Source organism: Podarcis tiliguerta, assembly GCF_965153285.1.
Source record: "Podarcis tiliguerta genome assembly, chromosome: 14".
Taxonomy (NCBI): domain Eukaryota; kingdom Metazoa; phylum Chordata; class Lepidosauria; order Squamata; family Lacertidae; genus Podarcis; species Podarcis tiliguerta.
In genome coordinates, this window is record NC_139547.1 from 14,209,709 (window position 1) to 14,237,152 (window position 27,444).

General features: G+C 42.3%; 1 protein-coding gene across 3 annotated transcripts in view; it reads right to left on the bottom strand.

Annotated features, from left to right (window-relative positions):
• Positions 1–27,444, bottom strand: part of FBN1 (fibrillin 1) — a 229,677-nt gene continuing 202,233 nt past the window's right edge. For 2 of the 3 annotated variants that reach the window (XM_083411720.1, XM_083411721.1), the window contains exons 51-66: positions 26,430–26,579; positions 25,365–25,430; positions 23,119–23,235; positions 22,633–22,752; positions 20,707–20,829; positions 19,993–20,124; positions 16,874–16,999; positions 16,112–16,318; positions 14,555–14,680; positions 12,995–13,117; positions 12,169–12,285; positions 9,603–9,731; positions 9,078–9,197; positions 5,879–6,110; positions 4,995–5,172; positions 1–1,287 (exon numbers count right to left, since the gene is read on the bottom strand). In XM_083411720.1, the coding sequence (XP_083267846.1) occupies positions 898–1,287; positions 4,995–5,172; positions 5,879–6,110; positions 9,078–9,197; positions 9,603–9,731; positions 12,169–12,285; positions 12,995–13,117; positions 14,555–14,680; positions 16,112–16,318; positions 16,874–16,999; positions 19,993–20,124; positions 20,707–20,829; positions 22,633–22,752; positions 23,119–23,235; positions 25,365–25,430; positions 26,430–26,579 (2,456 nt within the window). In that variant the 3' untranslated portion in view covers positions 1–897. Of the gene's footprint in view, positions 1,288–4,994; positions 5,173–5,878; positions 6,111–9,077; positions 9,198–9,602; positions 9,732–12,168; positions 12,286–12,994; positions 13,118–14,554; positions 14,681–16,111; positions 16,319–16,338; positions 16,503–16,873; positions 17,000–19,992; positions 20,125–20,706; positions 20,830–22,632; positions 22,753–23,118; positions 23,236–25,364; positions 25,431–26,429; positions 26,580–27,444 lie in introns of those variants that run through there. The other variant, XM_083411722.1, reaches the window with a different exon arrangement.

Consider the following 27,444-nt stretch of genomic DNA (forward strand, 5'->3'; position numbering starts at 1 on the left):
TGAACTAAAAAAAACTGTTTTATTGTGACATTTGACAATGAACCCTTGTTGATATGAATGATGGTAGGTACTCTTTGACATGTTACATTATGTCATGGTGTAACTATGGATGGCACTGTGTCATGTGACTTCTGAGAATGTTTAATGGTCCCCATTGACCCCAGTGCATTTTGATTGTCACAGAAATGTTATCACCAGATTTGTGTATACAGTTAAGTAGTTGATCTTATAAGCACCATTATAAACCCTCACATGAAGGGTGTTATTATTCTAGTTTACAAATGCTTCATGGATAAAAATAGCATGGTTACAGTATACACACACTTAATTTACATGTACTGTATTATAGGTATAACTGAGATAAACTACTGAGCTAAACTTTGGTTGATTGATGTATTTAGGTGGAATAATTGCAATTTCTTTGGCTTCTAAGTTGTGTATATATTACAGTGCATTTATAAAATCTAGGTTGGACATTTTCTAGCACCAATTTGATATCATAAACGGCTGACCTAGTAAGATGTAGCTGGAGAAGCGGATTTTAAGATTTTTTTAAAAAACAGAAACAAAACATAAGAATCCATTGATTGAGCTTGTTTTCTTGCATCGCTGCTGACAGGATATTGCCTCGGCATCGGTGGCCAACTTCCAACAGCAGTCCCGGTATTCAAGATTCAGCATATCAAGGTAAGTATACTTACAAGAAGCCTGAGAAAGTGGTTGTTGTGAGCTACAGTTTTCTTCCTGTACCTTGCTTACATCAAAATGGAATAGTGCTCACAATTTCAAATGTATTCATGAAGGATTGTACCTATGATATGGAGAACCTTATTGGGAAATAAAACATTCAAGTCTCACCTAGCTATCTTTGGCTTTAATTATTTGGTCTCTCGTGAATTAATGAAGCAAAATTTCAATTTTCATTTTCAGGCTGTCTCCTAGCTCACCGCTGAGGTAGTCTTTGTCATGTTTATCTTCAAGCTGATTGAGTTCCTTCTTTTTGTAGAGTGGAATACTACTGATATGTAATGAGTAGGTTCCAGGCACTGGCTTCTTCTTTGTTAAGTGAAGGAAGCTTACTCCTTCTTTCTGATTTATCCTAAAGAAACCACCTTCATTCCCATGGTCTATTAAATATCGGTTGTGATTTGTCAGTGTTGTGAGAGCAGGGATCAGTTTCAAGATGCGATCTTTGTTATTAAGATCAGAGATGTTGAAAGAAAGGGTGGCTGGTTTTTCAATATCCCAGCTGGCAAGGTTAACTGCTGTCTCCATCTCAGGCTGATCCTGTGAAAGAACAGAGTGCTTTAATATATTTCTTCTAGCTTTTCCAAACATGCATAATAACCATCCCAGCTATTCATATAGTACGTGGGATGCCTACAATATTTTGCTACTCAGAATATTTCCTAGGGTACAGAGTTGGGCTTTGGCTCCACCTGCCGGATACCAAACTGTTCAGGAAGTAGGCGGCTCCTGGCAGGCCCATGCAGAGCTTGTCTGAGACGTGGGGCAGGAGTCTTGTTAGAATGAAGTTATAAACTGAAACATAAAATCAGGCTGTCCCTGATGGGGTCCCTCAGCCAGCTTAGTCCTCTGAGGTATGGAGCTACCCACCACACGCATGGGCCTCACTCGCAGCCAGTTTTTTGCTTCTTCCTGAACAAAGCGGGCATGGCGCTCTGGCGAGCGCCTGCTTTCTTCTTCTACAGGCAATTATTTCCTTTTGTTTCAGCTTAACCGTCTCTATTGCCTTCTCCTTTGTTCCTGAAGCCCCTCTCCCCCTGAAGCAATAGCTTCCTTCTTTCTCCCACCCTTTCTCCTATGTCTACTCCCGCCAGAATGGTTGATGACCTCTTGAATAATCCACAGCAGGACGCTGATGGAATCCGCAAGATACTCCTTAAGCTCTCCAGATCAGCAGCCTTTGTTGCAGATGTTACCTTGCCCGCAACCTAGTTCACAGCACACACCATGCCAGCAGAAGTGGTTGCCCGCAGAATGTTATGGCTGAAACACTGGAAAGTGGACACAGCATCTAAAATCAACCAAGCCACAGCAGGCTTCAGAGACTGTAAGCTCTTTGGTGAGGACACCCTTAAGGATATCCTTGTTGAGTCAAAGCATAAATGGAAGGTCCTGGTCAAACAAGAAAAGGAAAAACACTGCTCAAGATGGCTACTCCCACTACCAATCCACCGTTTCTTTTGGAACTATAGCTGCAAGGACAGATAACGCGACTACTGACCAAAGTATTCCTGGAACAAACCTTGCCATGCCGCTAAGTCCTTGCAAGGCAGTAATTTTGGATCCTCCACCCCACCCCGCCATAACACCCATCAACAGAACAAATTATCTGGCTACCAACAGGCAAGTGGGGGGCAGATTAAAGTCCTTCTTTGCCTCCTGGAATGCAATGACAGATTGCTGGACCCGAACACCACTTCTCAGGGATACTGGATAGAGTTCCTTGCCCTGCCAGAATCCCACTTCGTTCCAGCCCCAGCCCCCAGGGGCCAAACCAAGAACCAAATCGTATGGGAGAGAGTGAAACATCTTCTCAACATGTCCATTGAACCAGTTCTTCGACATCTACTGCATCTTTCATTGTGGTGCCAAAAAAGGACTGCAAAGCTTGGCAGCGGTCCTGGACTTCAAATTCCCAAACTGATGAGTAATTTACAAAAAAATTCAGGCTCAATCAGGGAATTCATCATGACAACTTCCTCACATCAGTCGACCTCTGGGATGCCTATCTCCATGTTTTATCCAGCCCGCCCACCTAAGCTTTCCAATAGGACCTCACCACTTTCAGTACAAGACTCTCCCGTTCAGCCTGGTCTATTCTCACAGAGTATTCGCCAATATCATGCTTGCTGTGGTGACTCACCTCTGCCTCCACGGTAACCATATCCACTTGTACCTTGATGAACCAACCCCATTTGGTCACCAACCCTGGAACAGGCACACCAACACCTCTCCAACACCATGATAGCCCTAGAAACTAATGGCTTCATAATCACAAGAGCCACCTTGTTCCAATGCCACAATTGATTTATCTTGGCACACTCCTAGATACATATCAGTGCCTGGCCTCTCTCACCCCAGATTGCATCATAAAGATAAAAGCAGCTGCCAAGCTACTAATGTCTTCCGAAAAGTAAGACATCAAACTGATGACATGAATCCCAGGACTGTGCATGCCGACCTCCCCAATAACCACATGGTCCAAGCATCACACCCAGTCGTCACCACAGATGCAAGTCTGCAGGGCTCATGAGCCCACTGCAAGGGACATGTGACCTAGGCATAATGATCTTTAGCAAAAGCCCCAACAGCATGGCTAACCACCCAACATTTCACCATGCGCCTCCAGCTCACTCACATCCTCTTTGTGAACCGACAACACTAACATGAAGGCTCCAGATTTCCAGAACTGCCGGAGGAGCCCATAAACAATTACACTCTTAAGGCGCCATGGTATTCTGCAATAGTTGTTTCATTTGTCACTTTTCTGTACCAGTTAGCACTTTCTGCTTCTTTGATCCCTCTTCATCGGAACAAGGATGAGATAATTTAGATCAGAGCAAAAGATGAGTCCTAAAGTTCATACAGTATACAGTTCTTGAAATAAGATTAAAGGAAATCCAGGCCTTTGGCTAATGGTTGTTAGAACAACTGGAGAAATACACCATCATCCAACAGGCTGATTACTATGCTTGGTTCTCAGAAGCTGTGATAAGGATCAGTTTGAGGCGCCTGTAAAGTTTGCATCTGATTATATTGTTTAAAGAACTGGAAAGTCAGAAGAGCTTCCGCAGGAAAATCTCCCCAAAATTGCTTTATTCTGCAAAACTGTCAAATGATTTTTATTACTATCATTTGGCAAAATAAGATACCAGGGAGAAAAGGGAACTGTTTGAGTGCTGTAGCAGATTTTTCTCTACAGTATTTATTTTCTGATTCTAATTATTCGTCACCTAAACTCTGCTGCTCTTTCCAATTATCTCATGGTGAGTTCCTGCTGGTCTGAGCTTCCAGGCCATGCTGAGCTGAATTTGGTACTTGGCTTCCAGCTAAAATGCATCTTATTTGAGGAAGGAAATGCCTTTGGGGGGCAGAAGAAGCACCCTCATTGCACATGCCCACGACAAAAACTATTTAAAAGACCAAACAGGTTGCTTGAATGCATGAGCTACATGCTAGTATCTGATACAACAAAGCTTTCTTGCTCCAAAGCTGGGTGGCACTTTTAGTGCTGACACTGCACAGGAAATGAGCATGTAAGTGAAAGCCTACGAAAGCTGATCCCTCTCAAAACTGGCAACGACATCAGAAGACCCCCACTGATAGATGCAGCTGCCACAGCATCTGAGCTTCGTTTTCACATAAACATACCCCTTCCAAGTGTTTGGAAGTCATATTGGCTTAATGTGACATGAGCTTTTATAGACCACAGCAAAATCAGTGCATCTCAGGAACTAGGCTTCTGCTTATGAATGGTCCCACAACAGCTAGCCAGTTAGGGTGCACCTGTATAAACATGAATCTCAGGATAGATGCACAACAACCCTGTGTTATCTACACTACATATCTAAGTGGCGAGATGGACCAGTGATATGACTCATATATGAGGCTCATGATTTCTTTTGCACTAAGAAACCACTGTTGCTAGCCTACCTTAAACCATTGTTTGTTGTCAGCTTAGCAGTTGTGATGATCCAGGGAGGAAGGTATTGTGCTAATGAACTATCTCCTTCATGGTTTGTTTACCTGCTCATCCAAAGGGAGGAATGAAGGTAGAGTGCTCAGCACATTATGTGTGAACATGAGCATTGCGAAAGCAAATTCAAAACTTTTACCAGATGAACCTAAAGTGGTAAAGTCACCTCGTGTGATATTGCTGAAACGTTAATGAAGGAACTGGGCTCAGAAAGACTCTTCTGAAGTTACACAAACCCTACCCATCCCAGGAATGGTGAATAGTAAGTTACCTCTGCATCGAGTGCATCTGTTTCATTTGTGCTTCGTCGCTTCCTTCCCCTCTTAGGATAGCCATTGATCTTACAGTCATAGCATGCTTCTGGAGAAAGCGAATTGTCATCCACTTCACTGCTGGCGGATAGATCTTGGCCGTGACCCTTACCTAGCCCCATTCCAGAAACACAATGTCTAAGAAATGGAAAAGACAGAAAAACGTCAGCCACAACACTTTCAGTACAATCTGTAGCAAAACATTAGGAACAAACTCTACACACACACTCATGGTTGGAGAAGGGGATTTGTAAACAGTGGGTCAGACGACAATGAAATGAAGAAAAGTGGGGGCAGTGTGATGAACAGCAGCCAATGACAATGATGTATTGGTCACTGACTCTATATTCTTCTTGCATCTCCTTTCCCTCTGGCCTCACTGTTTACAACCCACTCAAATCCAGACCATGTACGTGTATGGATGGATGTATATGCATGCATTGTGTGTGTGTACACACACCTACATACATGAGAGAGAGACATGCTACACATGCAGAATAACACTTCATGCATCGACTATCTGCCGAAACATAGTTTTGAACAGAGGCAGCTCACACATTTACCTGCGAGTCATTAAGTGCTGAGTTGAGTAATCAACTGATGAAAGATCATGCATACATTCATGAACCAACTCATACAAATTCTTTTGTTTGCCTCATGACTGCTTCACCACTGCTGCGGATACAACTTTCAGAAAAGAATGGGAGCCTTGTAGCCTCCATATTCTCTCCTCGGCTCACTCACCCGCAGCATCTGCTGGTCTACAATGAACTCAGATAAATGCTTATAGATCTTCTGCTACCGCATTTAGAACCTGTGCATTTCAAAATAAGAATCCTCTTACCCTTGTCCTATTCGGAAATACCCAGGTGGGCATCCACAGACATAACCACCTTCTGTGTTTGAGCAACCGTAGCTGCATGGGGCTTGTGAAGAGCCACACTCATTGACATCTTGGCAACCTCCACCGAACTGTTCAAACTGATATCCAGTAGGGCACATGCATTTATAGCTCCCCAGAGTGTTGTGACAAGACGCTCCACCACAAATATGGGCACTGAGGCATTCGTTTTCATCTGCAACCGAAGCAGATTAGACATTCAGATTCATATTATTGTGAAGCACATCTCTCTCACAAAGCAACTCTAGCCGATATGGAGTTTTCTGGTAAAGAAGGTGGAGCCAAAAATACTAGTAATCACAATGGTCTAGATTGGGTGGAGCAGCTAAATCATTACAGTGAACTAACATGTACTGTAATCCAAGCCTGAATTAAGAGTTTGCTATTCTAATTATTTACAAATTAATCTTATGTGCCACCTGATTCCAGTGCATACAAATATAATCTCTACACAACCGAACAGGTTTTTAAGTCTACTTTTCAAATAGCAGTTCATTAAAATTAATACTTCTTATGAAAAAAAAATAATAATCAACCAATTCACCAATTAATTATGGATGCAACCCAAAAGTCAGTTCAGCCATTATATCCAGAGCCCTGCTGAGCTTAAGTTGGCAGGGTGGACAAGTGGGCACAGTTTGTGGCAGAGGTATGATCTGAACCAGGGACTCTTTAGCTTAGACTCTAACCTACTACATCAGGCATAGGCAAACTTGGCCCTCCAGATGTTTTGGGACTACAACTCCCATCATCCCTAGCTAACAGGACCAGTGGTCAGGGGTGATGCCAGTTGTAGTCCCAAAACATCTGGAGGCCCAAGTTTGCCTATGCATGTACTACATTATACTAGGTCTAATTCTAGATCAACATTCATGGGTAGCAAAAAGAGCACCAACAGCCACAGCAATCAGGGAAGCTAAATTCATTTTAATTTCCCTTGATTTTTATGACTTAAGTATATTTGAGAGTGAAGGCAAATGTGAGCAAGGACAGAAAACTGAAAACGATGTTAGCAGTGACGCTAACCATATAAGAAGGCACAGATACATACTTGTATCTGATTTTAAAACTGACAAAAGCATCACCAACTTTTTTTCAGCTACATAAAGGGTCTAACAGTATCATCTTGGAAAACATCAGGTTCATTTGAAAGAACAGAAGAATTTTGAACTTTCCAAAATAACGAGACACTCACTATACCCGCTTGTCTTTGGGGCTACCCCATTCCCAACAATATTAAAATCAGAAAAGCTTGAAAGAGCAAATTAAATTTTTAATTTAAATCATATGTCCCCTCCTAATCCAATCTTTCCAGAATGAAAGCAACTTTTGAGTAATTGTCAAATTCCCTTGTTGGAGCTGGAACATCTACATTCCCAAATGGAAGATTGTGTAAAAATGTCAGCAAGTTTTCCTAAGCATAATTAAAACCAGAGACCTCCCTTAGAGCAGCGCAATGATAACAAGGAAAGGCATTTTTATATGCTTTTGAAAGCAAACAATGGCAGGCACATGGTTGATTCTCACAGTATGAGTCACCATACATATCTCCAGGAAAGAACTGCAACTCAGATGGACCAATTGAATTAGATACTAGAAATACCTCTAGATGGATTTCCTAATAAAAACTGGAATTAGAACATTCATGCTACACTGCAGTAATATAATGAAAATAAGAAAGACGTTTCCCATGACTTTGAAAACACATAAGGACCCAACCCTCCCTCCCTACAATAGAAGTAATCAGTAACTTTCTCCATGAGCAATTTTACTGGCTGGGCCGCAGAGGAACAGAGCACCACCAAAGGTTGCTTAAGGAACAAAAATGCCTCTGGTTTGAACAGATGAATTTGTTTGTTACCACAGTTTTTTAAAAAAGCAAACCACACACACAACTCAAAGGGCATTTGGAAACAGCAATGCATTGTTTGTGAAGCCCATAGGAAGCTTTTCCTGACAGGTATTAATTAATGTGTCTGTTGATCACTGACAGATCTACTTGCATTTATGCATAGCTGTCAACGTCTCCCTTTTTTAAATTCCCTTATTCCGAATAGGATTCCTCGCGAGAAAAGGGAAAAGTTGACAGCTATGCATTTATGTGATGTCAACATAAGATCCACAAAAATCAAGTTAACATTTAAATGGGAGACCTCACTCACAGTAAGCAATCCATCTATTGCCTTGAAGTGGTGGATTAATCAAAGTTGTTATTCACAAGAACACCAAAGTAAAAAACATCAAGTCCTTAAAAATCATTTCATGATTGAATTCTGTCAACTAATTCTCCCTAGGGCCTAAGTGGGGAAGGGCCAAATGTAGCTTAGTAGCAGAGCATCAGCTTTGCATGCAGAAAGTCCCAGCTTCAATTATGGTTTCCCCTGCAGGGCTGGAAAGCATTCTGTCTGAAACACTGGAGAGCCACTCTGCCAGTCAGCACAGACAATGTAGAGTTAGATGGACCAATGGTCTGATTCGGTATAAGGAACCTTCTTGGGTGTATCCATATTACATTGGATGACCTTCACTGTGTCCACCGGCTGTATATTGGATGCACAAATAGCCTATGCAATCTAATGCAGATGAGCACCATTCTGGGCTGAAATTATGCTGCTTCTGTGTGCACTGTCTGAAGCATTTTGGGGTTAGCTCATTGACAAAGGTATGTACTGTCACCAAAATAGTTCCTCTGATGGCATCAATGGCAAAGTTCAGTGAGTGGCTAAGGAGTGAGTGACAGATAACTAATGGTGCACTGGGCTTTTCAGGTGAGTAAAGGAGCTTGTCACAAGGACATGTAGACCCATTGTTGACCTTTATAGGACTGCACACAGCAAGGGTTGCCAACAGCACCCACAGATACACATGCACTAGCAGAGGCATTCCCTGGCACCCACAGTGTCCCTCCCCAAAAATTATGCTTGAAAGAAGCATTGTTATAGGCAATAGAACAGGCTGCAGTGTGTGTGTGTGGTGTGCATGAGAGTTTCTTAATTTGCACATGTGCCCCTGGGCCCCCCAAAACTACTGACCCAGTGTGCAGAAATTTCCTCTGAACCTACTAAATTAAGACGCAAACCAACAATAAACAATACCGCAATCTAACCCCATAACTATCTTGACAATAAGAAAAGAGACTTGCCGACACACTGGTTCCACTGGTAATGCTGGAGATATCCTTGTGGGCAACTGCACCTGTATCCTCCAATTATGTTCTGGCAACCATGTTGGCATCGATGATTCCCATCACACTCATCAACATCTATAAAGTGGAAAGTACATTTCTGAATTATTTCTCTAGTCACTAGGAAAACCTGTATCATAATCAACTCCACAAATATTTGCTTGTATCTGTGGGTATGCATTATAGCGTAAGAGTTACAGCTTTCCCCGCATGCATTGATTTAACTCACAATGGGCAGTATCATCCTTTAAATGGAAAACAGCTGTCATTTAATGACAGGGTGTCATGCCTTTCCCACTAAAGGCAACTTAACCAATTTTCTACAGGGGAAGCCCCTGCCGTGATTTCAAAATGTTTTGTGTAAGCCCAAGAGACCCCCAAGTTGCTCTTGGGGATTACATCTACTGCCTATTTACATGGGATGCATTAATCACACAGCAACAGATAAAAGAATAGTAGACCACATGTGTCCAACATCTGTACCTTCACAGCTGGCTCCAGTCTGGTCCAGTGCAAAGCCACGCTGGCATTCACAACTAAAGCTTCCAGGTGTGTTTTGACAAACACCTTTAGACCCACAAAGATTGACATCCGTGGCACATTCATTGTTATCTAAAAGGAAAATAGGTGGAGAAATCAGCTGGTTTGCTCAATTTTTGTTCACTTTGAAAATGACTACTAAAGAAACCTCTATTGTGAAAAGCTCTCATCTCAGAATACAGACTCGTTATTCGTCTTTCATATTCAAACCATGGAAAACAAGGTAAGGATTTATAGCAAGTATGATCTGAGAAGATATTTTCATTGGATCTTTACAACGACAGCAACACAGGCCAGATATATGTCACATATTTGAAGCACATTCAGTGCACGTTTAAAGCACATGGTCCCCCAAAGAATGTTGAGAACTGCAATTTATTAAAGGTGATAGAAATTGTTCCCATAATTATTTTGGGGGAAGTCACATGCTTTTAATGTGCATTGATTGTGTTTTAAATGCAGTGGGGAAATGTATGGTTTGGATCTGATGAGCATGAGGCTGGATTCAAGATCCATCTTAGAGTATTGGTTGAAATTCAGGGAGAAACACCTGTGCATTATATTTAAGGGTATACATAGAAAGCCAATGTTTAGAATTCATATTTTACAAGTGGAATGCTGCACTTAAGTTGAAAAAATTATGATAATATGTAAATGAAGATGTGGAATACTTAATGTATTGGATTTCCATCGGTTGAATATCATTGCGATTATGTCTCTTTAAGAATGTTCAGTTCTAATTGACTGCAACTATATAAACATAGTTTTAATGGTTATTGACATTGAGTGTCTTTGACTGTCAACTTCTAAGTTCCTGAGGACTACTTTCTACTTTCAGCCGGAAAAAAACCACTGAGGAATTTCCTGGAAACCTTGTTGCTGAGGAAGCCCAATGGGCGAAACAAGGGTGTATCCTGAGAACTATTCTGCCATTAGCTGGCTTTTGTTACTAATTAGTTCCGTTTGTTACACTTTCAGACATGGGACGATGCAGAAGGTAGTTTTGCCTGTTACATTTTTAAGACGTAGGACGATGCAGAAGGAATATATCAGCATGAAATGGCACTGCCAATAGGAACTGCATTATAATCTTTGGACTTGACAATCCTTGGACTTTAAGATACCAATACATATAGAAGATATGATATGTTGCCATCAGGAACTGTGCTTATATGACGATTAAAATTACAGTTTTATTACATATCATGTTATGTTACATTACAGCTAATTACGTATGTATTGTGGTGTTCAAAAGATGGTTCACGTAATGAGGCAATAGAGGTGTTTGTTGACTTATTCTATAAGTGGCAAATTACAAAATGTTGCAGCATGCAGTGCTCCTATTCAGGGTTCAGCCAGATGGCCATGCTTTTTTCCATTTATCCCTTTCCCCAGTTTTCCACCCCCTCCACTGTGGCCAGTTAGGAGCCTGTGGTCAAATCTTCTATGTGGACAACTGACAGTTGAATAATAGAATTGGCACGTCGGAAGGGGCATGGTGGGTCATCTAGTCCAACCCCCTGCAATGCCGGAATCTCAACCAAAGCATCCATGACAGATGGCCATCCAAGGTCTGCTTAAAAACCTCCAAGGAAGGGGAGTCCACCATTTTCCAAAGGAGCCAGTTCCACTGTTGAACAGCCCTTACTGTCAGAAAGTTCTTCCTGATGTTTAGTCAATCTCCTTTCTTGTCCTACCCTCTGGAGCAGTAGAAAACAAGCTTGCTCCATCTTCCATGTGACAACCCCTTAGGTATTTGAAGATGGCTTTGAAGGTATTTGAAGATATCTCCTCTTGGTCTGCAATTCATCTATGACTAGGATTTCTCAAATCTATTTGACATGCTGCCCGTGGCAACTAACCATATCCTGGACTAAGCTCCTCTCCCGTCCTCTGGATACTCAACACATTGCCAACAATTTGAGTTTTACAGAAGCCACTGGAGTGCGTTGTTTCTGCCTCCCAACATAAAAGCAGATTATACTTTCCATTTCGTACGTTCATTTGCAGTTCCCTGAGACTTTGTGGGGGAAGGTTTCCCCAAGTGCTCTGCATACGCCACAGGAATTGGAGGAGGGAAAGGGTTGGTGGTGACCACAAATAATGTCTGGCTACTTAGGCAAGCCCAGATTGTGGACCTCTGGCTATGCCTTTGCCTATAAAAAGTATAAATCCTCAATAGCATCCATTCAAGTGGCTGTAGGAAGTGAAAACTGTCAGAGGCATTTGAGTTCTATCATCACAAACACTTCTTTCTTCCTTGATAGGTCAAGTGATGGAGAAAGATCCAGACCAGTAATCGGTCAGCTATGAATATAATAGAGGAAATGTGTAATGGGAAAATGCAGAAAGGTCTTGGCCTTTCAACCATGTAGTCTGCTCTAGATTGGTGTTGTGGCCAATCTAGTTGCCAGTCATTGTCATATATTATGATATTGTAGTGTGTGCAGCAGCAATGGCTGCGAGACAGAAAAAAACCAAATAATTCTCAATCTTCTTTGTTACTCACCAATACACGCTGAATGATGTTGAGTAAATCCAGGGGGGCATTTACAGGTAAAGCCCCCGATGGTGTTGACACAAAGGAACTGGCAGTTGTGCTGCTTGGTTGCGCACTCATCGAGATCTAAAAGGAAAACATACACTTTTCAATTTCTCTTCTTCATCAAGGCAAAGGAGCAGAGTGGACCATAAGACGTAAATCCGGCCAAGCAGAAAGTACCAAGGAGCATTGCCCTTGTCACTTTTGATGGAACATTCTTTCTATTCTTCTGGACCTGGTGGAATTTATTTATATAACATTTTTGTGCCTTTGTTCAACTCTAAAAAGAGCCCCCAGGGTGGTTTACAGCAGTGAAGTATCAATACAATTGAATAAAAAATTCAAAGCCAAAGCAATTCACTGCCACATTTATCTCAGGAGTGTGCATTTGATTAGTTGCGAGTGCATTCACATTCCAGATTGCTTCATATTATCCTCTTAGAATGCACTCAACTATGAGCATGTTAGGGGAACAATCCTGTCTTTCACTAATGCAGAAAAGGTGTTTGTTTTCCATAACACAAATTCTGCATGTGCTTGTGTTGTTCCTTGTTTTTGCTTAGGGTCTGCAACTGGGTAACCCAAGGTAAAATCGAGGCCAATGACAGGCTCTATCTGTTCCCTTACTTGCCAATTTAAGGGGGGGAAAGAGGCGAGGAAGCTGGCAAGAGAGCTTATGGTCAGCCACTTTATCCCTTTAGTCCTTCTCAAAATAGCCTTGCAAGTAAACTAGCTCTTTACCACACATATAGATACACCTTTCAAACAATATCCACATACGAGCAGCTTTTACCTTTGCAGCTTCTCCCATCCTCCTGCAAAATGTACCCTTTTGGGCATGAGCACTGATAACTGCCCTCTGTATTTTTGCAGATAAAATTGCAAGGCTTTGGAGACAGGTTGCACTCATTCAGATCTAAAGTAAAACAAGACAAATACTTTTCATTTATATTAATAGCGTTGTGGTATTAATCATTACTGCCCCACCCCAAGGGACTGATTAAATTTATATGCTGCACTTCAGTGTACTAGCGGGTCAATTTACAAAATATAAATGAGGATCATCAAAATACAGTAAATAACTGCCAACATATGTCCGGTTTTTCCTGGATGTTTTCCTGATTTCCGCCCAGACACTGCTGCCAATTGCAGTATTCCGAATATGTCCAGGGAAACGGGACGTATGGCAACCCTACTTCTACTAATTCTTCTGAGAAAAACATTTTTACATTTGCATTTTACTCCTCAGGGGCTGCATGGCAGAGTGATGATTGGATTGCATGAAACATTCTTTTTATTACTTTTTCTTCCCTGCTTTGAGTTCTTGTAAATCCCTACAACTTCAGCTGCTACTGGCTTCTTCTCAGCTTTTCTCTCTTTTTTTCTTGATTACTTTATATCCTCCTGCTATGTCACCTAGGAGGGACGCGGGTGGCACTGTGGGTTAAACCACAGAGCCTAGGACCTGCCGATCAGAAGGTCGGCGGTTTGAATCCCCGCAACGGGGTGAGCTCCCGTTGTTCGGTCCCAGCTCCTGCCAACCTAGCAGTTCGAAAGCATGTCAAAGTGCAAGTAGATAAATAGGTACCGCTCCGGCGGGAAGGTAAACAGCGTTTCCGTGCGCTGCTCTGGTTTGCCAGAAGCGGCTTCGTCATGCTGGCCATATGACCTCGGCCAATAAAGCGAGATGAGCACCACAACCCCAGAGCGGTCACGACTGGACCTAATGGTCAGGGGTCCCTTTACCTTTATGTCACCTAGGCAGAAAGTTTCTGGTTCTCCAGATGTTGCTGGACCATAATGCTCATCATCCATCAATGGCAATGCTGCCTAGGACTGATAGCTACACCTGGAAGGACAGTCTTCCCCACCCTAATCTAGACAATTCCTTCTACTCCATAAAACACTTCTTTTATAGAGGCTTTTCTCAATCACCATTCTTGTGCATATTTTGAAAACTGCTATCAGCTCCTTTATCCTCATGAACCCCCATATTGACTACACTAAGCTTTCTCAGACCTTTAAGGCCATCACTTGAGAGCCACCTTAAAATTTAAGCACGTGTGAGGTTACCCACACAGATTTGAGCACGGCAAAAGTTGAGAGAACAGGTTTGTGGTGGCATGGTGAAAAGCATCTAAGCTACATGGCAAGGCCCTCAAAATTCATTTACCAAAGAACCTGTGACCTCTCAAAGGAGGTTGAATTCCAGCTCCCATCAGTCCCAGCCACAATGGCCAAATATCGGGGTGATGGAAGTCACCGTACAGCAACATAGTTCCTCACCCGTCTTTAACAGAAAGGAAAGATAAATAAAATGATTATGTCTGCATATAAAATGAGAGAAACCTACCTATACAAAGTGTGCCTGTTATATCTGTAGTATAGCCCTCTTTGCAATTACAGCGGTATGATCCTCTCTCGTTGACGCATTCTCCATTCCGGCAAACATCATGAATAACCTTGCACTCGTCAATATCTGAAATTCAATAAATAGGACTATAGAGAAGGCAAAACAAAAGGGGGGAAACAGCATACCTGGGTTCAGCGCTACTCTTGTGCTTTTGCAGGAGACAAAAGTAACTTATCAGTGAAGAGAAAAACATTGATCCTACAATTTAGGAGGATTGTATATATAAAAAAGGGAAAGTGCAATTTCATGCAATTTCACAATGAAGGAAGAAACCTCAAAATGAGATGGAACTAATGGAGCAACAGCAGACCTAGGAGTTGTCAATTAAAGTTTAGCAAATGCTGACCTTTCCACTTGGCTCGAGACCCAAGTAATGCATTGAGCCATAGTCATTACATTTCTTCTCCCAGCTAGATGTGGGAATCACATGGTGTGCTTTATGACCATGTTCTGACCCTTAGGCCATATTTTCACTTTCTCCTGCCAGTCTGAACAGCAGGAAGGCAGGGGAGGGGAAGTGATGGACAATGTGTGCAAAGAACATTATTGTAAGGGACATTCCTACACAGACACTGTTGGACCTACCAGTGGATAAACAGTCGAAGCAATAGAAACAAGCTGAAAGACCAACACCTATGTGAGCTGGATACCACCAACACAAACACACGCACTTACTTTCTCAGCAATGGTCATCACCCCCCAAAGTCTGCTACTCTATCTGGCTCACCCATACTCTCTTCTGTTACTCCTTCACGTTACACTGCCTATTGCTAGACTGTTTCTTTGTTTCTGCAGCACTGGATCTTCTATTTTTCCCTTGGCCTTTGTTGTTCCTGAACTACAACAGCATGTGGGAAGGGAAAGCTTTTTGGTTGGCTGTTTTGGTTGGTACATAACAGGGAGGCTAGATCCTGAAAGAGAAATTGCCCTTTCCAAGGTTTGTTTGGTATGGGGCGTTTTTTTGTCCTAAGAACAGCTCGGATTGCATGGAAGAAGCATTCCTTCGTCTGCCTCATTCACTTGAGTCTCAAATACAGGGCTCATCTCCCCGGGGCTCATCTAGCAGGAAAGAAAAGAGTAGCAGGTGAACTAGTTAAGCACATGGGGAGCTGAGAATGGGCAGGGAATGCTTAACCCCAGAAATTATTTCATGGCTTGTGTTTCGGTACTTTAGTCAATGAAACCTGCTACAACTTGGGCCAAACTACATGTTACATACAAGTGTGTGGTGACCTTTCAATTAAATAAAAATAAATGAAAAGCCACTTTAGGAGGCAATTTAGGGTGGCTAAACTGCTGCCATGGGAAGGGTTAAGTGCACCCTTGGATTCACTGTTCTCAGCTAGACCTTCTCAAAACAGTTGTTTTTTTTAAAAGGCTGATGTGCTACTGTCTGGCCCTATGAACTTCAGGCATGTGTCCCAGGCCACCTAGCTACAAATTAAATGTCTAGTTGAATCAATATTTTTGGTGCTTAAGTTTCTTAAACAGTCATACCGTCACCACTGGTTGTATATCCACGGCCAAGAGGGCAAAGTTTTTTAAAAGCTACAGTGCCCAGGAAGGGGCAGATCTCACAGTTGGGTCCCCATCCACGCCCGCCATCACAGCAGCATTCAGATTTGGTCACGGGGTTCCTGTTGCTTGATCCAATCTGGCACATGCTCTGTAAGACTTCAGTGAAGCAGTAGCCTTCTCTCTTGTCTGCAAAGCAAATGAACGTCTTTTGCAAAACGCTGACAAAGAGACTCTGATTTTGGGGAGCAGGACAGAGGGAGACAGGGACTGAAGCAGGAATATAAGAGAAAGAAGGGCATACTTAGCCATATTTAGCAACTGTAACAGGGAGAATGAAAACCAGGCAGCAATAAGAAAGAGGACATTAAGTCTGGAAGGAAGAAAGAAAAGTCATTGAGTGAAGAATCCAAAGAAGACACAAAGGACGAAATAATCAGAGTTAGAATATTCCAAAGAATTGTTAGGTAACAACAGAACAATTCAGTGCTTGATAACATAAAAACAGAAGCAGATTAATAGCTAGATTCACACAATCCTGGCCCTCCTAAAGTTATGTAGATAAATATTTCAAGTAATGTACCCAGTAGTTCCCTATAATGACAGCTGAACAGCTAGCACAGTAAATTTCAGCTGAATTGAACATGCTCAGTTAACAGATTTTGTGATAGTAGGAGAGTTCACTAGTAAGAGATAAAAAATACTGCTCTGACCCATTCCACTTTTATCTGGCCCCACACCTACCTATGCATTCATTCTGAGCTTCGTTGACGGTGAAACCATCATGGCATTCACATTTGTAACTTCCTTGTGTGTTTACGCATCGTCCATGTTCACACAATCCAGGTTTGGTTTGACATTCATTCTCATCTGTATATTTTTAAGGATATGCCACAAAATTATCACCATTAGTATTTCCACATCTACCTGAAGATGCTGCTAACTTAACTTGATTCGAAAGCAATATATATTTATAGGAAGATTTTTAAAGCGCAACAAAAAAAACCCTGACTTCTCATTTAAACTATACTCACCATGAGTGTTCAAAAATGGATCGAAATGTACAATTACATTTGTTTCCTATGACTTTCTGCCAGACAATATGTATTGATGCTTTATTATCTTAGGGTCAAACCAGATGAATTATTGACAATCTGTGGTCAGATCTCTTGTCTCTTTTAATTTATTTTAAAAGCAGATGGGTGGAGGCTGAACTGGATCAAGCCAGTTGCAGGCCCAGATGTCGTGCTCCCCAGTTCCCCAACCCTCTGGAAATTAAAAGACAACTGACACTTGTTTGGATCGAAACAGGCCACAACTTTATTGAATACAGATGAAAGAGGTTTGGCTTGGGCATGGAGAAATCAAAATACTTCTGGTCCGCCTGCCAGAAGTGACGCATAGGTCAATCTGAGCAGGGGTTCCCAAGGCTTACATCAAATAGGGTGACCCCCAGAGGAACCACTGTCTAGGGGAGTGTCATTGGCCATGGTCCCCTACTGGGTGCGAGGACATGGCAACTCCCCCCAGACCCCTTTAACAGGATACCCCAGGGTCTGGAGGCGCAGGCAGAGAGTAAAACCTCCCCCCCCATCCATGACAAGGATTGCCCCAATGCCCAACCCAGTTGTGATGATTCCCAGGAGGTAGGCAAAACCACCAAGCTGGAGCCAATTTGCCTGGTGGACGAACTCCTACCCTGCCCCAAAATATGGCAACCACCGTAGCCACAGCAAGGTCATTGACCAGCAGCTTGAACCAAGGGAGGGTGGGGTGGGGAAACTGATGAAGGTAAGGGCTCCAGGTGCGGGCCTGGAGGAGGAGCCAGGGAGCAGACCTGAGGGAGGCCTTCCTGCTCTGTCAGCTCTGCCCCTTGGTCCAGCCTGTATTCAAGACTGCATCCCCATTTGCCAATCCTGAGTGCAGGCTAGGATCTGGTTCCTGACAGGTGGTGCAGGCCATGCCCACGCCTCCTATCCAAACAGGATGCCGATCCTGATATCCCTCGCCGGGGCCTTAGAGGTGCCTTTGCCGTCCCGCAACACCAGCACGCCAAGAGGGTGAGCGGACTTAACACGCTACCATATTATTCAAAGTAATATGAAAATATATGGTAGATTCAGCTGTAGATTTCCAGCACTTAATCTAGTTTTGTCCTTGGATGGCTAAGGATCTTAACTTATTCTCTGGTGCTTTCATGGCACATTACAATACAGTGGTACCTCTGGATGCAAACGGGATCCGTTCCGGAGCCCCGTTCACATCCTGAAGCGAACACAACCCACATCCGTGCATGTGTGCGGGTCGCAATTTGCCGCTTCTGCGCATGACGTCATTTTGAGTGTCTGCACATGCCCGAGCAGCGAAACCTGGAAGTAACACGCTCCTTTACTTCCAGGTCGCCGCGGAGCGTAACCCGAAAATGCTCAACCTGAAGCTACTTCAACCCGAGGTATGACTGTATATATTTTCCCCTGGAAGTTCTGCTTTTATGACCTTTACTAGGCACTGCACTGTTGTGCTTTATATGCTTCTTTCTACACTGTAAGGACAATAAACTAAGCTGAGGGCTTATCCTACCCCTCCACTTTCCTTGCTGCTTCCCCCCAGGGAAACCCAATCTTTAGTGTTGAATCGGAACAAATGGCAATTGGGTTTTCCACAGACTGCTGTTTGTTCTGATTTAGTGCTAAAGAGCAGATTTTTTGGAAGAAAGTGCAAATCCACTGGGACCTGTGCCTAGAAAGCACAGGGCAAGCAGAAAACCACTCAGGCCTGTGCTTTTTGGCAGGAGACAAGCAGAAGTATGGAAAAACCCTAAGGTTCATGCTAAATGACAGATCACTCACAAGCTCTGGGTACACTTTTCAAATGTCAGGATGACATGTTCACAAGTATAAAGGTAAAGGTAAAGGTACCCCTGCCCGTAGGGTAGGGTTGTGCGCCCATCTCACTCAAGGAGGCCGGGGGCCAGCGCTGTCCGAAGACACTTCCGGGTCACGTGGCCAGCGTGACATCGCTGCTCTGGCGAGCCAGAGCCGCACACGGAAACACCGTTTACCTTCCCGCTAGTAAGCGGTCCCTATTTATCTACTTGCACCCGAGAGTGCTTTCGAACTGCTAGGTTGGCAGGCGCTGGGACCGAACAACGGGAGCGCACCCCGCTGCGGGGATTCGAACCGCCGACCTTTCGATCGGCAAGCCCTAGGCGCTGAGGCTTTAACCCACAGCGCCACCCGTGTCCCATGTTCACAAGTATAGCAAGGAACAAATCAGAAATATGAACCAACCATACATAATATTTGCATTTACGAGGAATTATCCTCTGGAAATCCAATTACAGAAACTGGTCATTTAGAAGAAGAGTTTGGATTTGATATCCCACTTTATCACTACCTGAAGGAGTCTCAAAGCGGCTAACATTCTCCTTTCCCTTCTTCCCCCACAACAAGCACCCTGTGAGGTGAGTGGGGCTGAGAGACTTCAAAGAAGTGTGACTAGCCCAAGATCTCCCAGCAGCTGCATGTGGAGGAGCAGAGACGCGAACCCGGTTCACCAGATTACGAGACTACCGCTCTTAACCACTACACCACACTGGCTTCATTAAACACTATGTGCTGTATTCCAGATGAGGTTAGTTGCTCTTAGGTCCCACTGAAATCACTGGGATAGGTAGTCATAACTTAAGTCCCATTGATTTAGTTAGTCTAACTATTTTAGATTGGTTCTAATCCCTGTCTCTATATAGTCAGACAGAAAAATATTTTCCGGAATCTATTATAGTTAAGTCATGTTTCTACCTAGACATTAACCTGAAATCACCATCTGCCATTAGAATTTCTAGGAGATTCATCGTCACTTACCCATGCAACCTTCACCATCTGGTCTGCGCTGAAATCCTGGCCCACATATGCACATGTATGTGCCTATTAGGTTTTTGCAGATCATTTGCTTTGAATCACAGTCGTGAATTCCATTTTCGCACTCATTCTGATCTGAAAGACATATGCATCGTTGGCAGAAGGTTGGTGAAAGATCAAAATAGCTCATCCTTACTTTTCAAAAAGCAAAAATGTAAGAACAACCAGTGACTCTGTCTCTGTAACCTTTTGGGAATAAGTGTGTACATCAGAAAAAAAGAGGATAATCTGTGTTCAAGCTCTGTGTTATCATTTTTATGCCACTGATTCTGAATAGACGTAGTTACACTTCTCTGTTTAGATCAGATTTATTTGTGGGATGTGGCCATCTCAAAGACACTCATAATATTTATCAGTGGTACTAATGATCCAGGTTTTTTGAAAACAGGGAGGGGGAGAAATATGTATACCACACTGAGCTTCTTGGAGGAAAGCTGGGATATAAACGAAATGTATGTATGTATGTATGTATGTACGTAATGTATTAGTGTTCTACTCTGCTTTTAAGAAGAAACTTTTTATGATTATGCCAAAACATGAACAACTGGTCTGGAAGGCAAAAGTAATTAATCTTCACACACACACACACACACACACCCCGAGAGGAGACGCTGACTGACAGTATTGTATAATTAACAGAATTTCCAGGAATCCTACCTTTGCACATTCGCTTGTCTTCTCTGAGGACGTAGCCTGCAGGACATTTGCATTCATATGATCCAAACGTGTTCACACATCGGAAGGCACAAAGAAGAGGATTCTGGGCACATTCATTTACATCTGTATAAACAAACATAAAAACCAGATCCAAAATAATTTTTTTTTTTTATAAAAAAAGCACATAAAAATGGCTTTACTCCTTTATGCCTACTCTCTTGCAATTAAGAAACAAAATAGATTTTAATGTTTCTACCAAGGGACCTTAAGGGCTCCCCTCTTCTTAAGCCTTTTCAGAAAAGCATGGATTTGGGCTCATGCTGTGCCTTTCTCCTGGCTCAATGTGCTCTTCAACCATCTAGGGCACCCTGTAAGTTTTCAAACTTGCAAGGTATTGATGCTACTCATTTTTATTTTTTTCTGCATGTCTGCTTTCTTAAGATTGTCTTTGCCCAAACATTATATCTATCCTCACTCATTTCTCTCACACTCACTCACACACACAAATTCCTATGGTCATATCACCAGGCTCCTCTTAATAGAACATGTAAAAACACATCACAATTTGAAAACTTATTAAGTCTAGCACCTTATTTTTCTAGAAAAAAAGCACTGCATATTAGCATTTATAGTGGGATTGTCAGTTGGTGCAAGATTTTTGAGATATAATTTTGACAGAAATGACAAATATGACTAAAACTATTGCTTATTGTCCAAAATTATTGCTACTGAATAGTTTTGATGATACCAATGCAATTATATATTGTCAAAATAATTGGTCCTATATATGATCTTGGTTCTACTCAGAGTAGGACAAGTGCTGGATACAACCTCAAGTCATTTCCCCAAGGTGCTATTCTATGCCTCAGAAGATAAACCAAGATTTTGCATACTCGTGGAAATCAGGTTCCTGGAAGTTTCATATCCAAATTGGGATACTGATGTAAGCATGCATATTACAGCATCCCAGATACAAGGAGCCTTGAGAGATGCCATTTCCAGGGTGTCTGATGTTCCTGAGTACTCATGAATGCTGCAAAGCTGTATGTCTCAGAGTCCCTCCAGAAAGGCCGCAATTACCACTGAAAAGTTTAGTTTGGAGTAAAAGAAAGAGACTGATGGGAGCTTGCGAATGTGTTTGGGTGGTAACAGAGGATGTTTGGGGCTCAATATTCTGAGATGTCATCAGAAAGGCAATTGAGTTTCTGAATTTTGGAACTGGGCTTGGGGTGGGTGGGTGGGGGAGCTATTAACTGAGTCCAAATCCCAATCAAGCTCCTCAGAGTATGCCTATTAGTACCATTAAGGACTAAAACACTTCTCAACACTGGCTCCGGCCTGGTGGAACGCTCTGCCTCATGAGACCAGGGCCCTGCGGGATCTGATTTCTTTCTGCAGGGCCTGTAAGGCAGAGCTGTTCCACCTGGCCTTTGGCTTGGAGCCAATTTGTTTCCCTCCCCCTCTTTCTTTCTTTTTTTCCTTTCTCCTCCTGTGATGAGGCTGCATTTTAATATTTTAATGTCGTATTTTAATCTTGTTTTTAAGTTGTATTCATTCAACTTGTTTTTATTATTGGTTGTTAGCCACCCTGAGCCTGGTCTTGGCCGGGGAGGGCGGGGTATAAATAAAAAATTATTATTACTATTATTATTAAAAATATGAAGAAATCCTAACACTCAACTTGCACTTTTTCCTTTTTCCTCCTTTCAACTCATGAATCTGCTGTCTTTATTTCATTTTAAAGTCAAGCAGCTGTGGCTTTGCCCTATGCCTAGAACAAAATATTGGACTTACTCACTACGTGGTTATCTCACTCCTTCTCACTAATGAGAACAACAGCCTACTGAAAAGCATGGATGTCAGGACTGAGCATGCCTTCTGAAGAAGCCGACTCAGTCCTTTCTGGAAGGAGTCAGCGGCACTCACCTTCGCATGTCACCATCGGTCCTGGCTCAAACCCTTCCTCGCAAGAACATTCGAAACTTCCAATAATATTCGTACAAGTTCCGTTTCCACATGGGTTTCCGACAGAGCATTCATCAGCATCTGGAAACATGAAAAACAAATGCACAGTATGTCATAAAAGAGTCTGAAGCCTGCAACTCCAGCAACCTGCCAGATCTTGAGATTCACAGAGGACAGGATTCAATTAAGTTGTTAGGCATGCAGAACTGGGTCTGCTGATGCAAGGAGACTTTTCTACCTCTCCTCCCACTGTGTCCCCTAAATCTGTTCTGGAGGGTTAGGAGGAAACTCAGAAAATATTGAGGGGAGTTTGTGGGGACGAGAAGAGGGAAAGATGCACAAGTGGACCTCATTTCCCGCAAGCACACACCTGCCCAAATATTCATTTGAGAACAGCAAAATGCATTTTGCATTGGATTTACTTATACTTGACTTGTCATGACTTACCTATGCATTCAGTTCCTTGAAGGTTGTAACCAAAGGGGCACTCGCAGCGGTAGGAGCCGTCTGTGTTGATACACTGCCCATTCTTACATCTATCTGGATCCTTACACTCATCCGCATCTTAGCCCCAAAATTAACCAAGCAGAAAAGGAAAAGAAACATTTACTGATGAATCCTGTGCGGAATTGCATTCTATTGTTAATAAATGCGAGGCGAGGAGTGGTTGATTTATTGTCCATAAATACAAGATGAAAAGATACCGTATTTTTTGCTTTATAAGACTCACTTTTTCCCTCCTAAAAGTAAGGGGAAATGTGTGTGCGTCTTATGGAGTGAATGCAGGCTGCGCAGCTATCCCAGAAGCCAGAACAGCAAGAGGGATTGCTGATTTCACTGCGCAGTGATCCCTCTTGCTGTTCTGCCTTCTGAGATTCAGAATATTTTTTTTCTTGTTTTCCTCCTCCAAAAACTAGGTGTGTCTTGTGGTCTGGTGCGTCTTATAGAGCGAAAAATACGGTAGGTGCTTCTGCACTGTACATAGTTCACAGTTATGGACAGAGTGGCAATAACATTTGACTCTTTACGTATGTAAACAATTTTTCTTTCTATTATAAATTATATACAGGCAAACACATCCCAAATTATTTAACAGTTTTTACTGTGAACAACCACCACTACCTTCTAGCACACAAATCATCCAACTTCAAGCCACTGTTGGTTATGTGGCACAACATCAGTGAACATCAACTTCTGTAATGCTTCTTTTAAGCTGTACTCTTCCCTGGAAGTAAGCCACACTGAATGCAGTGGGGCTTACTCCAGAGTAAACAGGCACAGGACTATGCTACCACTTTTACAGTACTGTAAATTTATGTCCCTTTCCCTCCTTCTTCCAGGTATCTTGTCTATCCATTTTCTTCTCTTCTCCCTCCTCCTTCAGGTCTTCGTACAGTTCCTTCTCTTTTGTTCTCTTGCTCTCCCCCTCCAACTGTGCTTCCCTCCCCAAGGTCCCTCTTTTTCTTTTTTCTTTTTTTGGTATAATATTTTATTAAGACTTTCACATAAAAAAAGAAAGGAAAAAAATACAAAAATAAAAAGAAAAACAAGTAAAAACAATTCCATTTTCATAGTATTTCTTACATTTGCTTGTTTCCCAGACTTCCCCACACCTCCCCTCTCTGTATTCCAATTCAAATATTTAATCAGCAAATCCCTTCCCTCTGTCTTATCTTTATCTTTATCTTAGTGTATTATACCTTTAATTCTTCATCTTTTTAACCTTCGAATTTTCCGTACTCCTTCACCACATTATTACTAATAACCCTTTAACCTCTATCCAACGTCATTCTAACATTCATTAACCAAGGTCCCTCAACTTCCTGTTCTCCCTGCTGTTCCCCATGAGTCATTGTCTAGGTTGTAACACCCCTGGGGCAGAGACCTGTTCTTTCATTCACTACAAAGCGCCAGGCATAGGAACAGAGCTATATAAATAGCAGGGATGCTATCCTATAACCAGTAGCAGCAGGTGGGGCAGCTCAAGTGGTGTCTCAGCGCTATATGCCAAGGAGGCAATTCCCCCCCCCCCGGCATTTGCTTGAAGTTCATTTCTCTCTTTTTTCAGGAGGGAATCTTTAGGGGTATCTTTTTAGAGCTGCTGTTGTCACAGAGAGGAGAAAAGAACCGAGCAGAGAAGTGCTCACTCCATCCTCTCATGACATTGCGCAGAGTGTCAAACATTTCCTCTGGCAGAGAAAGGCCAGGAAAGCCAGCTCCAAAATGAGACTCTTAAAAGTTCACTGAGATTGCTTTGAGCTTTGCAGAAACTGCATCTTGACCCAGAGGGATATACCGTATTTTTTGCTCTATAAGACTCACTTTTTCCCTCCTAAAAAGTAAGGGGAAATGTGTGTGCGTCTTATGGAGCGAATGCAGGCTGCGCAGCTATCCCAGAAGCCAGAACAGCAAGAGGGATCGCTGCTTTCACTGCGCAGCAATCCCTCTTCTTGTTCTGGCTTCTGAGATTCAGAATATATTTTTTTTCTTGTTTTCCTCCTCCAAAAACTAGGTCCGTCTTATGGTCTGGTGCATCTTATAGAGCGAAAAATATGGTACATTTTGAAAAATAAATAGAACTGCACAGCAACTGCAAAGAACAGAAATTTTATCTGACGAAAAGGGACATTCTCAAACAAAAGCAGAGAGAAAACCTCTCAAATGCAATAATACTCCAAGCACTAATTACTTACCAATTGGTTCACCAAGAGGGCCAACCAGCATGCCGGTTCCGAATGGGCATATCTGACGATAAGCTTCTATAAGTCAAATCAGAAGAACAAACCTGCTTAATGTGGCAACTTTTATTTGTCATCTGATACATTCAAATGTTCATAACCTTGATGAAAATCTTCTAAAGCAGGGAATTGGGAAGGCTTCCCTCCCCGCCCGCCCCCTGCTGAGGGCTGAATTCCCTCAGGGGCAAATGTTCTACATCAAAGGTGGTGAAATTGATCTGGCCAGCATGGAAGCTTCCATGGGCCATCTTTGACATCAGGCGACAGCTAGGAAGGAACACTGGCAGCATGCCCATCAATTAATTGGCACTAAGAGAACACTTTCCAAGGTTCTTCTGTAACTTCCAAACAGGTGACAACAGGTGCAGGGGAGGTGGGCAAGAGTTTGGGGGAGGAAATTCCCAGAGAAGTGGCGCAGAGAGCAAGACCAGACTCACATCTTGTGAAATTAATCAGGAGGCCCTATATAGGCCACAGGCCACAGGCTGCTCGCCATTGTTCAGAAGACCTGGATCCAAAGATCCACAAATGTAAGGGAAACATTCTGTAGTACTGCAAATTGCCTACATAACAGTTTATGCAGCGCTATAACAGAACGGCTCTATGACAGGTCTCATGCTTTCACTTGAGCCAGCAGACAACCACCTTTGACTTATCTTTTGTTTTTCTTGCACAACGCTCTACTGTGAGGTAAAAAAACAGATTTCACTGAGTGAACAGCGCCTACCACATATGGAAGGGCATGTCTGGATTTAACCCACTATGTGAGGAGGCCCTAACTGTGTCTTTCTACACAGTCCAGAGGCACTGCCTATATCCAGATAGGAGAGTGAAAGCTGTTCTGCTAGTAAATGAGCTGCAGATACGAATTCAATGTTATCTTGTACCTAAAGACGAGGTAACAACTTTACAAATGTCTCCTATCTCCATTACTATTCCATGTTTCTATTGAAACCGTTCATTTCTAATTTCTCTTATGAGTAGGGATTGCAACAACCATTGAGAAATGTTTATATATACCTTCTCCATCACCTGGACACAGTTCACATGGGTCACCCCACCCTTCTCCGTTCATATTGCAGCAGCACTCTTGCTTAGAATGGTTTCTGGATTTAGGAGCCGAACATTTCCCATCTTCAAATTTAGTAAAGCAGAAGCTTACTCTCAGATCTAAACAAATAAAAACATGGTATATATTAAGGTATTTAAAAAACAACAACAATCCAGTTGAAGGTACTCAAAAAAAATCAGGTAAGTTGTTGATGAACACATAAATAGAACAGTAAGTTTTGATCAATACATAAGCTGGTGATCTTGGTACTATTGTGCACATACTATGTTTCTATGGTATTTATCTGACAGTCTTCTGTTCTCATGATACCATATAGGAAATATATGGTAATGCTTTAATATAACTGAGTTATCTATACTTACTGCTTGCAGTTACGGTACCTATAAATTAATGAAGTATATACCTCTGATTCCGTATTTGAGCAGAAAACAAGATGTGTGGAAGGCCCAAGGGCATCGACTGACTAAATATTATTTATTATTTAGCATCTTTTCACTTTTACATAATTTATGATAAAATGGTATAAAAAGACAAACAACAAATAGTGCTAAATCAATGAAAATAATTATCTGAAAAAGCATACTGTAAATACTAATTCCAAGATATGATGAAGGAACACCATTTAATTACATAATCAATCAACAAATCTTAGCCAGTATTTTCTGGTTCTCATTAAGCAAACGAGTTGTACTCTTTTTTCCTTTTTTGCAGCATTCCAGAATTTTAACAATCCATCTCCAACAGCTGGAACAGTATGAAGTTTCCAATTAAAAGCTGGTTCTAATTTTGCTGTAGTGACTGACATACCTGAAAGGTCCTTTCAATTGGAACATTCAACACACCAGACCAAACTGGAGAGAACTGTAGCATAAAATACCTTATATAAAGTAGAATCACAGTTTTACTTCTTGGGGCAGGCTACAAATTTTCTCAGGGCAAACAAGGAGGGGAGTTGGGGTTTTT